Here is a 12,589-nt window from a genome sequence, read left to right as displayed (position 1 = left end):
AGCATCTGTGGGATGTGCTGGACCAACAAATCCGATCCACGGAGGCTCCACCTCGCAACCTACTGGATGTGAAGGATCAGCTGCTAATGTCTAGGTGCCAGATACGACAGGACACCTTCAGGGGTCTTGTAGAGTCAATAACTTGGTGGGTCGACATTGTTTTGGTGACACGCGGAGGACTAACAGCATATTAGGCAGTTGGTCATAATGTTTTGGCTCATCAGTGTAAGTATTTTCTCAAGCACTTATTGAGTCTAAATAGATTCACAACTTACATAATTTCATGAGTAGACCCAAATGACAATAGTCCTATCAAACTGTGTATGTGTTGTACATGCTATAGTTTACTTCCAAGTTGCTTCTTCATCAAATCACTGAAACAACAGTGCTACCTTGAGTAAGAAATAGCATGTATAATATGTATGTGTATACGCAGATGGAATATTGATAAATCACCATTGTTAATTCATTGTTGCACAGAAAATCAAGATACAGATACAGTATTTATTTGCATGAATACAGTACTCATTCCTCTTGTAATAAACAAAGAAATAGATATCCTGTGATAGTAAATTTATATAGATGTGAAATAATCATAAAAATATAATTCATGGAAGTGCAAAAAAACAAACAAATAAAGACCTAATGACCACTTTTGGTACTTAAACCATTATAAAATTATTTTTGTTGTTGTTGTTGTTGCAATTTTGGCATATTTTTGTGTTTTACACTATTTTTAAGAGAGAGATTGAGGAATACTAAAGAGGTGTGGGCACAACTCCAAAAAATGGATGAGGCACAGGGGGTGCAGTGAGGTCCCGGGTCACTAAAGACCCAAGGTATGCATTTAAGGTTTAAGTTACCTAATACAAACATGAATTAAAACAAGCTCAGGATGGACACTGGTTTTAGTTTTAAGCATCTGCTATAAGTGTCCTCTCTCAGAAATTAGCCAGCATAGATGTGTGATAGGGATTGCAGCAACTATATCTTTTGCTTGCAGCATCACTTGGGGCAACTCTTTCTCAAGCTCTGTGGATCTCATACAAATGAGACAAGCTCTCAGATTTCTCATTTAGGTCAGAAAGGCTACAGAGCTCAAGTCAAGACAAGTCAAGTAATTTTTATTTGTATAGTGCTTTTCACAACACACATCATTTCAAAGCAGCTTTACAGAAAATCATGCATTAACAAAAAATGAAACTGTAAAATCTATAAAGTCTTAGAGTCATCATTGTGTAATTGTAAATTGTGTATAAAAATAAATAATTAAATAATAATTGTATTTATAACCCCAGTGAGCAAGCAGAAGGCGACTGTGGCAAGGAACACAAAACTCCATAAGATGTTGGTTAATGGAGAAAAATAACCTTGTGAGAAATCAGGCTCACTGTGGGGGCCAGTTCCCCTCTGGCTAACCAGCATGAATATAATGCCAATATTACTTATTTAAGTGCAGTGCAAGTCATGGTTTAAAATTTGTAAACTAAGTAAGTGTAAAGGGCCAGTGTTTATACATAGAGTTTGTATGAACTATAAGATTAATGACTAATGTCTTTGAAGTCCATGCTGGATTAACTGCAGAAGTTCACATAGATGCAGTGTTATTTGTTAGTTGGCTGATAAAGGCTTTTGTTGGAAGTTAATTGATAGTCTTTGTATTCCATTTCAGGAGTGTAGTCCATCATTAGACTAAGGTGATGCAGGCAGAGATGAGTGAGATGCATCGCAGTTCAAACGGCTGGTCATTTTGGTGAGGTCTATCCTAAGTCCAAGGTTCAGGCAGTGGCATATGAAGTATCGCATGTCTTATGGTTGGAATTGGCATCAGTTCATCCTCTGAAGTCCATTGTAATAGACTGAAGTGATGTCTGCCTAGCACCAGCTGCATTTAGTCATCATCACTCAGAGACACATAGCAGTGGAGTACGACACCAAGCATGAATGTAGCTGGATCTGGCCGGTTCTAGTGACCTCAGGATAGGAATCCCGAGGTTGAGACGGATAAAAATAGAATAATATTAGCATAGATGGCATTCGATTTTTTGCAGTTATAGATCATGATAAATGTTTCTGGTTCCAGCAGACCTAACTAAAGCAGCCTAATTGTGAGTTGATGGATAAATTAGGTGTATGCCTGGCTAAATAGATCAGTCTTTAGTCTAGACTTAAACTCATTGAGTGTGTCTGCATCCCGAACAGTGTTAGGGAGACTATTCCATAGTTTAGCTCCACTGTGTGTGCCGTTTCACCAGTGCTTAAAAGAGTAAAGATCTTTACTTAAAGGGTTAGTTCACCCAAAAATGAAAATCCTTTCATGATTTACTTACCTTTAAGCCATCCCAGATGTGTACGACTTTCCTTTTTCAGCAGAACCGAAGTGAAGATTTTTATAAGCACATTTCATCTCTTTTTGTCCATACAATGCAAGATAATGGCTGCCATGAGACTGCTGGCTGTTTGATGGTCCAAACGTCATATTTAAGCATCATAAAAGTAATCCACATGACTCCAGTCGATCAGTTGATGTCTTCTGAAGCAAATCAATAGGTTTGTGTAAAAAATAAATAGATAATTAAAACTTCAGTAACTTTAAAAAATCAGAAGCGTGTGCTTTGTATACAACAGAGGAACGAACGTCACGCGAGAGTTAGGTCATTTCAAATATCGAATCCAGTGGTGGGTGGAAACAATGATTTAAAGTTTAAAAAGTTGTTGTTGCATGAGGCTTAGATATTTCAGGTTTAATGAAATAGAATACATAAATGCATGTTCAGTTATAAAAATATGACACTCTGTTCATTATTATTAAAGGTATAGTTCACCCAAAAATAGAAATTCTATCATTATTTACTCACCCTCATGTCTTCCATGGAACACAAAATGAAATGTTTGGCAGAATGCTAGTGACTTACTGCCTTAGTCACCAGTCACATTGTTTGTAAAAAAAGATACAGTGAAACTGAATGGTGACTGAGACTGTCATTCTGCCTCAACATCTCCTTTTGTGTTCCACGGAAGGAAGAAATTCAGATAACAATTTTGGTGAGTGAATAATGACAGAGATTTTATTTTTGGGTGAACATTCCTTTTAATATTATTAGAGGTTATTTTATTTCAGCACATATTTTATTATTAGTCGCTCATGAGTGTAAGTGCTTGTGTTAAAATGACTTTTTTATCTGTTCTGATTGTACTTAGAGAAAGTATCCTCTTGTACTGTGAAGTGGACAGAGCAGCTATCTGTAATTACCTTATTTCTGATATAGTTGGTGCCAACAGGTAAATGGGAATCCCATGTGGTCTAGATTGAAAATAGCTGTTGATGTGTATGTGGTTGTTAGAGAAAAATCACTCACACTTGGTTTGTGATGGACTCTTGCTCACCTCTGAGTGTTCTGCTGATGGTTTAATGAGGACACAAAAGCATCATATTTGGGGCAGTGTTGACTTTATGATGTATGTAACTACTCAACCCTGTTATCTTTCTAGCTGTCCGTTTACTACGACAGTACCGTAAGCTTCTTCTGTTGCTATTTATCAGACTTATGAGTACAATAGGATTGAGATTTGATCATTAAAGGGATAATTCACCCAAAAATTATAATTTTGTCATCACCATGAAACACAAAAAGAGATGTTAGCCACAATGTTCAATCCGCTCTTTTCCATTCAACAGAAGTGAACTGTGATTTTAATTTATTTTAAATAAACTTGACTGATTGTAATGTGACACATTTACTGTAAAAACATGACCACAAATTATATTTGAAGACAATGAAGGAGGGAAAGATTATAAGTGGAAAACAATTCAAATTTTGTTCTGTTCTTCATGCAAAACTATTGAATGGCTTTAGAACAGGGGTTTTCAAACTGGGGTCCGGGGACCACCAGGGGGGCATAAGGGGTGCTAGGGGGTTCACAGAAAATTTCATAAGGAAAATGTGTTTGTGTGTAAGAGAGAGAGAGAGAGAGAGAGAGAGAGAAAGGGGGAATGGAGGGTGGTAGAGGGTTGATGGGCCTCCCCCTCCCCCACCTACCATGTTCACACACATGCTTGCTCATATAGACACTGTCTCCATGACAACGCCTACCATTGTCACGATGCTAGTGGCCAGCGAGCAGCAGAAGACCCTCCTGTTTTTAGCATCATTGTGATGCTCTGAACTCACATTGGGACAACACATACTTCATTTCTACAAAAAGCAAAACATTTCTTTTTTCTTAAACTGTTTTCATATTTATGTATTTTGATTTCTGACAGCTTTGTTTTCATTTCATTAAAGATTTGTTTGAGTAGGTTTTTCGGTTTGAAGAGACATTAAGGTCTTTTGGTGAAATTTGATTCTTAGACCTAAACAAGAGCCTCTATTTAGTGGATCCTTAACCACATAACTCTTACCTTTATAATACATAAAAATCATGTGACCTTTGCTGACATCCCAAAATTGAAGTGTGTTTGAAAAATTAAACGCCTTCCTCTACCTCAGTGGCCTTTACTGAGATCATATCTTTAAGAGAAAAGTGGAGTGTTTTCAATGCAGTGGTCAAAAGGGTCTTCAATCTTCCTAACTGTCCATGAATCTCAAAGTCATCTTTTGGCTATTGAAGGAGCTCACAGCCATGATTTATGAGCAGCTCTTTAGGATGATGTCATTCTTTCTGGCAGTGCTTTGTGAGAAGGCTGTATGTTGCTGATATCTGAGTGTTCCCAGGAAAAAAGAGGGATCAGTATTACCATCTGTGTGCCTTTGTGTGTCAGCAGCAAGCACACAAAGAACCTGGCACCGTTATCACACGTGTTAGAGAGAATGTGTGTGTGTATGTGTCAGCCTAATCATAGAACAGCTACTAATTGTAGGTGCATGTAATAAAAAAGGTGCTCTATTGTAGTCTTTTCCTGTTGAGATTCTCATCTCCATGGCAATTTCTATGTCATCTCCATTACCATGAACTCATAGCACAGAGTGTTATTCTTTTATGCATGATCTTACAGTAGTTATATGAGAACAGTCACACTTCCTGTGAAGCAGTGCCTTATAGTTGCATCAAAGCTCCTAAATGATACATAATTGATCATCTTCCTTCTGTCTCATTGTCTGATTACAGTGAGCAACCACTTCCTGCCCTGGACAAGCTGTTTACACTGTCTAATAAGCCATGATTTTCACAATGCCTTTTATGGCTGATGCTCTTATTCTGTACCTATTACTTCAAAACGAATTCATTTCTGTAACAGATCCTGTAAATGTTGTTAAGGGATTCCAAACAACTGCATTAGGTGCATAATATATAGTCCTTATATAAATGGAAATGTGGCAAGAACCATCAAGCAAGTGGGCACACTGCCCAAAAATGACAATTTCAGTTTGTTTGGAAATTATTTTACCCTTACATGCTATTGAGTTCTATATACTGTTAATTTGCATTTGCATATATTCATGTAGCAGATACTTTATCCAAAACAAGGAAAAAATTCAAACACAAGTGATTAATCATAAAGAGCCAACAATATTAGCAGTGCCGCAATACACAGTTTCAAGAAATAGTAGTAGTTAAAAGGAGTTAAAGGTGCACTCGGTAATGTTTTCCTCATTTAAAAAAGTTAATTGTAATTTTGAAATATATGAAAAACATCATGAGCACTCATATAAGATAAAGACACCAGTCAAACCAGTAACCTTATAAAAGCTGTTTTAATCTACATGGAGAGGGTCCCCTCATGGGGGCTGCCATGTTAGGATCACATGACCAGCCAAATACTACTCGCTTACTTTCAGTAACCACACTGTTATTGGACACTTTTACTTATGGATTAAATTAATCATGGCTGACTCTGAATAGTGAATTTCTACAATGACATTGGTAACTGAAAACTACTGCATTTGAATGACGCTGCATCCACACCACTAGGTGTCAATGTAAGTCCAAGACCTCATATTTAAAAAATTACTGAGTGCACCTTTAAAATACCTAATATCAGTTATTATATTTATTGTTCATTACACCAATAAGTTTTTTTTTTCTATTTTCACGCCAATGCAAATGTATTTAAGCCTCATAAACATACATTAAAGTGAAACAATTTCTGCTTATGTTAACCATGTTATGATAGCTAAAAGGAACAAAAACCAATAAATAAATAGATCAATAACAAAATTACATATTGACTAATAGAAATAATATGCTTTTGTGACACTTTTGGCCACTTAAGTCACACAAATGTATAAATGCCATTCCATTAGATTGAAAAAATACAAATAAGCAAAGTTGCAAACAAACAATCTGCAAACAAATTATGCTAGAGCTTTTCTCAGAACTAACTTTACTTTTCATAACTTTTCATCAATTTACAGTATAGCACATCATGGATCTGTTCCACCAAGTTTCAACCATACATTACATTTTTTTTTTTTTTTTGCCTGTTTTATATGTTTTGTCTTAATTTTAGCCTAAATAACCTATATTAAATTAGAGGTTGTAAATTAACTGTTACTTATAAAGCCTCAGACAAATATTGCAGGAAACACGTCACTGGGTTTGGATGTGGAGAACCATTTATTTTAAAGGAGAGATTGTGCAGGTTCATAAATATGATGAACTTGCTCCCTCTAGTGGTCAGATTATTGATTGACACTTATGAGGCAGTGAATCATGGATCTTTAATTCTCTATTGGCATACATTTGTAGGGTACAATTGGGCTAAAGGCCCCCGGGGGTAAAAGGCACTTTTGATTTTATTTTCTCCCAAAACACTAAACAGAAACAAAAACTACCACGGTACTCTCCTAAACACCTATTTGTCTCAATACACTGCAAAATATTCTTAAAGTCCAAAGTTTGTTTTTGATGTCATTTTATCTAATATATAACAATTTTTAAAATGTTGCACATTTATGTTGTTAATGAGAATACCTGAAATTATCACATTTATTTAAGACAAAATACTAATTTATCATTTTCAGTTTTGTTCAAGGTGATTAAATCAAAATAACTGTTCAATGAGTGAAAGGATAGTAGGCGGGGCTAAAGGCCCCCATAAACACATTGTTTGTGTTTATGTGGGGTGAATAGATTTGTTATGAATTATGGTTGTTATGAAAGTGGGCTCACATTGACTGATCCAATCACAATGAAGATTAATTTATTTATAGAATACTTGAGATGTTATGAAATGACAAATGTGATTGAAATTACCAGGAAATGGTTAATCCTTTTCTGTAGTGGTTATTTTTAATAATAATCTTACTTTGTTACTCAAAAAGCATATTGCTGTCTCAAAAGTGTTTGCCTAAGTTGAAAAATTTTGCCTTATAACTATTGTCCCTGTATTTACACATTATCACTTTAAAACCCCTGGGGGGCTTTTACATCAAGTGTGGGGTCAAATATTTCAATAAAAAGAAATGAATTCTTTCCATTTTGATCCACTTTGTGACCGGAAAAAAAGCACATTTTCCTTAAGGTGTTTCTTTAGGCTGGTTGTACCCTAATGCCACCAGCATTGTCACTTTTAATAATATTAGTTTGAATAATTCTGAATCTCTTTTATTTTTATGATAAGGTGTTTGTTAAATAACACACAACGATCTAAGCATCAAAACAGAAGATATTCTATGATATGTCAGGCGCGTTCAGAACAACAGAAGTGAAAAGCACTGCTAATGTTTGCTGTATATCTGCAGATGCTCAGTGATGCGAGTGAAAGGTCTGGTATAACTAGTTTACGCGACGCATTAAAGGATCACTTTACAGCCTTTTCTTTGTAACGTGAGAGGAACGAAAGCTCTCTCTAGTAGGAAGTACAGAGTTCGATTTTCTCCCTGCAATTTTGACCCAGAGCGCTGCAGTTTAGTGAACACACACACGCCCTGTGTTTGCCAGATCAACAGCGCTTCCGAATGAATCTTTAATGAGTGCTTTAGAAGTAATGGCTAGTCACTAATGTCCATTAATGATTTCTGAATACAGCTGGCCCCGCCTTGATGGCCTCTCGTCAGTTCCATTAGGATTTCTTTTAGTATGGTCAAAACTTTGAAAACATCCTTCTGCTCACAGTGAATCAACACTGGCCTCCAGCTTTATTGTTTCGGCGTTTTAACGGCTAAAAATGACTTTTCCTCTTAGAAAATCAACGTCAGGTAAGGATTAGCATCACCTTTCTGCGCTTCTCTGGTGTTCTAAGACAAAGTGTTGATTAATGACTGATTTTGCTCTAATGTTTTATTGGGCTCCAATTCTTGTTATTTGTCGAACATAGCTCAACTGGATATTTTTGTTTGAACTTTTTTTTTTTTTTTTTTTTTTTTCTGGGAGCATTTAGCATTGCTTTGGCGGGTGGCGGTCATAACAGATGGTGCTGTCCGAGGTGCTGAACTTCAGATAGGCTACATATGTCAAAGCTGCGCATAGTCCTAACATTTTATTATCATTTTCTTTCTGTTACTTCGTTCCAGTTATTTATTTGTGTTGTTATAGATTATTTATTTTGTAGTATGCATTATATATATATATATATATATATATATATATATATATATATATATATATATATAGCTATATACTATTATTAAAGTTATATATATATATAAAGTTGTGGACCTCAAAGAATGCAATCTTATTTAGCTAAATCAACTATGACGCTAGAATTTCTATATCTGAGCTTATAAGAGCAAGTGGCAAACTTATGTTGTTAAATTAATATTGTATGCCACATTAAACCACAGTTATGCGAAATCTGGAAAACTTGTTTTACGTAACAATCGGAAGCAGATTTGATGTTAGACTTCCATCTACTTGTCGAGGCGAGTTGTTATTGCGTTTCATAAGTTCATAATTGTACGGCAGATGGCGCTATTGGTGTACATATACTAAATACAATACCAGGACCTACTCCATGAAACGCTTCGAAACATGTTGACTAGGGAGGGCAGGAAGCAGTAGGGTTGAGACACCATAGTAGTTGCTGAGGACTGTTCTACAGTCAGTAATTAAACAGGGATTGTTTGATTAATTGTTTTTGGCAGAGATTAATTGAAACTCACTGATTAGGGAAATTGCATTAGGCCTAAATGTTGTTTATCTATGTTAAGAAATACGTCTTTTGTTTCAAAATATTCTATATAATAATGATAAAACTGACATTCCCGCTCCGTATTCCATTTGTAATTGTAATTAGGCTATGATTTAAATTAGCTATCGCACCTCCAGAACATTGCACAAAAAAACTCCATATATAACTATAATGTATGTGTGTAGGCCTATGCAATGCATATTATTGCTTGTTGTTATGAGTGGGACAGAATAGAGTTGTGTTGAGCCACGCATGCAGGAAACTCACTACCATGGCAACCCTTCTACTCAGGACGGCATTTGCGACTGTGTTGTATCCACGCGCTCATGTATGTTGTGAAAAGAAATATAAAACATGTATAGGACTTTTTTTTATTAAAGATTCCTGTTCAGCAGCTTTAATTATTGGAGCACCAGCATACTTATTACAGTCATGCTATATCGTGATTCTCCAGCGGGGAGAGGCAGCGCGAGATCCGTCTCCCTGAAAGATATAGATTAGTCTCGCTCTTTAGCCACCACACGGTTCACACTGAATGTGTCAAAGATACTTACAAATATCAGGACTAATCTAGTTACATATACCTCATTGTAATAATGAAATGATGTGGATACTCCACTTAATTCAAAGGCGTAGTCGAAGCTTGTTTTGTTTGTTCCACATGAGCCGCCACCCTCCGCCCCGAACTGACAGCTTTGTGATAGGATTCGTTTAAGAGCACAACGTGTCACTTCTTTTGAATTGGATACCAAAAATAAACACGAAAACCTTGTGGAATTGTTAACCTTTTCTGAAATGGACTACTATTATATTCATACCGGCGAGTAAGTTCCCAATCTAGTTATTTAAATCTACATTACAAATGGATTAAGAAGATTAACTAAAAACATACAGTCGCGCTCGTGCCCGCGCGCACTCGCTGAACCGCGCTCCTGAGCTCGCTAACAGGTGTTTCACTCACATGGCCGTGTCCTGTGTGCTGTGACTGACTGCTTCGTTGAATACTGCGAGACGTGTGTTCTGTCTTTGGGGGTCCATTCTCTCCGTTAGTAACCGAAATGGCTAGATAGTGACATTATTTGGAGACAGATGCGGTAAGGCTGCGGCGGACTGAATGTAGATTCATTCAGAGGCTCTCCTTTTGAAGAAAAATGTAACGAGATGCATGTATCATTACCTACGTAACTGTGTTTTGTCTCTTCAAATTATTACAACTCTTTACACGCGGATCTGTCATTCTGACTAACGAACAATGGCGGCGACTTGTGTATGAAGACTTGGATGTGAGCTATCAAGTTAAAGATTTCCTTTAAGAAATCCTGATTTGGACGAGGTGGGGAAACGAATTCCGTCCTCTGAAAGTTTTGGGTGTCACACCGTCAAACTGGCCATGGCCGCGGCGATCGCCAGCTCCCTTATTCGGCAGAAGAGGCAGGCGAGGGAGCGTGAGAAATCAAACGCCTGTCGCTGCGTGAGCAGTCCCAATAAAACCAAAGGAACATGCGAGAAACCCAGTCGACTGAGTGTTTTCTCCCGAGTCAAGCTTTTCGGGTCCAAGAAGCGCAGGAGGAGACGACCAGGTCTGATGTTACCTGTGTTTTTAGAGTCCCATCTTAATATGGTCATTATAACTGTAGCACCACAACCATCATCATCATCATCATCATTATCATCATCTTCTTCTTCTTCACCCTTTTTGAATATCTACTATTCAAATATATTTATTTTGTATCCTTAACATTTTCCATTTAGATTTTTTTCTTCATCCATTAAGTACATGACAAACCCATCACTTCAGCCTATCTTTTTAAATGCCTTTAAAATTCGGTTTGTGTGCTTTCTTACTTTATTGTGACATTTCATTCAACATTAGTTATTCAACAACCTTACAGCACTCTTCGGGCATCCAGCTTGACAAAATAGTATTTGTGTGAGAGAGAAAAACACAACTTTCAAGTATATGTAACTTTTGTAATTAGTCTGCAGACATGGTTTTTCAGTGGAGATGATGAGCAGTCCTTTTTCTGCTCTTGTCCTCTAGTGTGTTTAATCCCAGTGGGGACAGAGGGACAATAGAAAGCAAACTAAGCAGGTTATTGCTTGACACAAGTTCTTGGACAGCAGCTAACTATTAAGTTGGTCGTGTCCCCGGTGATTCTCACACAGTGAGGTCATATAGAAATATTCTGCAAATATTGCAGTGCAATAAAACCTGCTGTTATGAACTTTTCTGAAATCAGAATGAGTTTGAAAGCTGTTATTTCAATTCCTTCAGAGAAAGTGACTTAAGATCAATGAATCATATATAAGAGATGCTGCTTAGAAGTCAGTGGAAATATTTTCCACATGCTCTTTAAGACACTTAAGGCGCCTTTATACAGCCGAATTAAGCCTGCTCTGTGTCTTCTCAAAATTCTGTGTAAAGACGCAATGCCGTATAAACGGCAGACTAAATTAAGACTGCTCTGTCCCACCTCAGCCCAGAGTATCAAAGGCAATTTTGATGCTGCTTTGGTTCTGTGTAAATGAAATACAGCATCAGAGCAGACTTAATGGAATATTGCAGGTTCAAGTTAAGCTGAATTGACAGCATTTATGGGACAATATTGATTACCACAAAAATAAATTTTGAATTGCCCCTCTTTTTCTAAAAAAAAAAAAAAAAAAAAAAAAAAAAGAAAAAGTGATGCACTTACAATGGAAGTGAATGGGGCTAGTCTGAAAACGTTAAAAAAGTTTCAAAAGTATAGCCACAAGATGTAAACAATATGCTTGTTATCATGATTTTAGCATGATAAAATTGCTTACTTACCTTTTCTATATAAAGTTATTTCATTGCCATGACAGTGTAATTTCACTAAACCCTAAAATGACTGTAAAATGATGATTCAAACTACTTTACTGCTCAAATAAGTATTAAAAGAGTAATTAATGTAAGTGCTTTTATAAAATTATAAGCTTCACATTTCTGCCTTTAAACCATCCAAAAATTGGCCCCATTCACTTCCATTGTAAGTGCCTCATGGTAACTTTGATCTTTCCTGCTTTTTAAAGAAAAGGACAGACGAGTCAAAATAATATTTTGTGATAATCAACATTATGCCACAAATGCTGTTGATTAAGCTAAACTTGTCTTGAACCTGGAATATTGCTTTAAACTTTGTTGTTGTCAAGATAGAGCCTATATTTAATAATTTAGTTTCATATTTAAAAGTATATTTTCATATTTTTGTTCAGTTTGTATTTTTATACTTATCATTTTAAATTTAAAACATTAATCTCATAAAATATGTTATGCCATTTTAATTGCTGTGAAAAGGCATTTCTGAGCAGCATTAAACAGTCTGTGTAAATACACCTAAATGCCACTTCAGATGCAGCTTCTGCGCCACCTTTGCAATATAAAGATGGGTTAAGTCCTTTAAAATGGTAAAGTACACCCTAAGTGACTAATATCAAAAGGTTGTCAAGTTTGAGTTCTATTGAGGTTTTAGAAGTGTGACTCACCACTAAGTT

General features: G+C 36.3%; 1 protein-coding gene across 5 annotated transcripts in view; it reads left to right on the top strand.

The window, feature by feature from the left end:
- The window catches only part of LOC127413261 (fibroblast growth factor 13), a 210,151-nt gene that overhangs the window by 122,921 nt on the left and 74,641 nt on the right, over positions 1–12,589 (top strand). The window contains exon 1 of one of the 5 annotated variants that reach the window (XM_051650241.1): positions 8,026–8,141. The exons of 3 other annotated variants lie outside the window; for them this stretch is intronic. In XM_051650241.1, coding sequence (XP_051506201.1) covers positions 8,111–8,141 — 31 coding nt within the window. In that variant the 5' untranslated portion in view covers positions 8,026–8,110. Of the gene's footprint in view, positions 1–8,025; positions 8,142–9,809; positions 10,654–12,589 lie in introns of those variants that run through there. One more of the 5 variants, XM_051650239.1, reaches the window with a different exon arrangement.

This window comes from Myxocyprinus asiaticus, chromosome 22, assembly GCF_019703515.2.
Source record: "Myxocyprinus asiaticus isolate MX2 ecotype Aquarium Trade chromosome 22, UBuf_Myxa_2, whole genome shotgun sequence".
Classification (NCBI taxonomy): domain Eukaryota; kingdom Metazoa; phylum Chordata; class Actinopteri; order Cypriniformes; family Catostomidae; genus Myxocyprinus; species Myxocyprinus asiaticus.
Note: the sequence above shows the minus strand (reverse complement) of the source record. Positions and strands in the feature narration are given on the sequence as shown.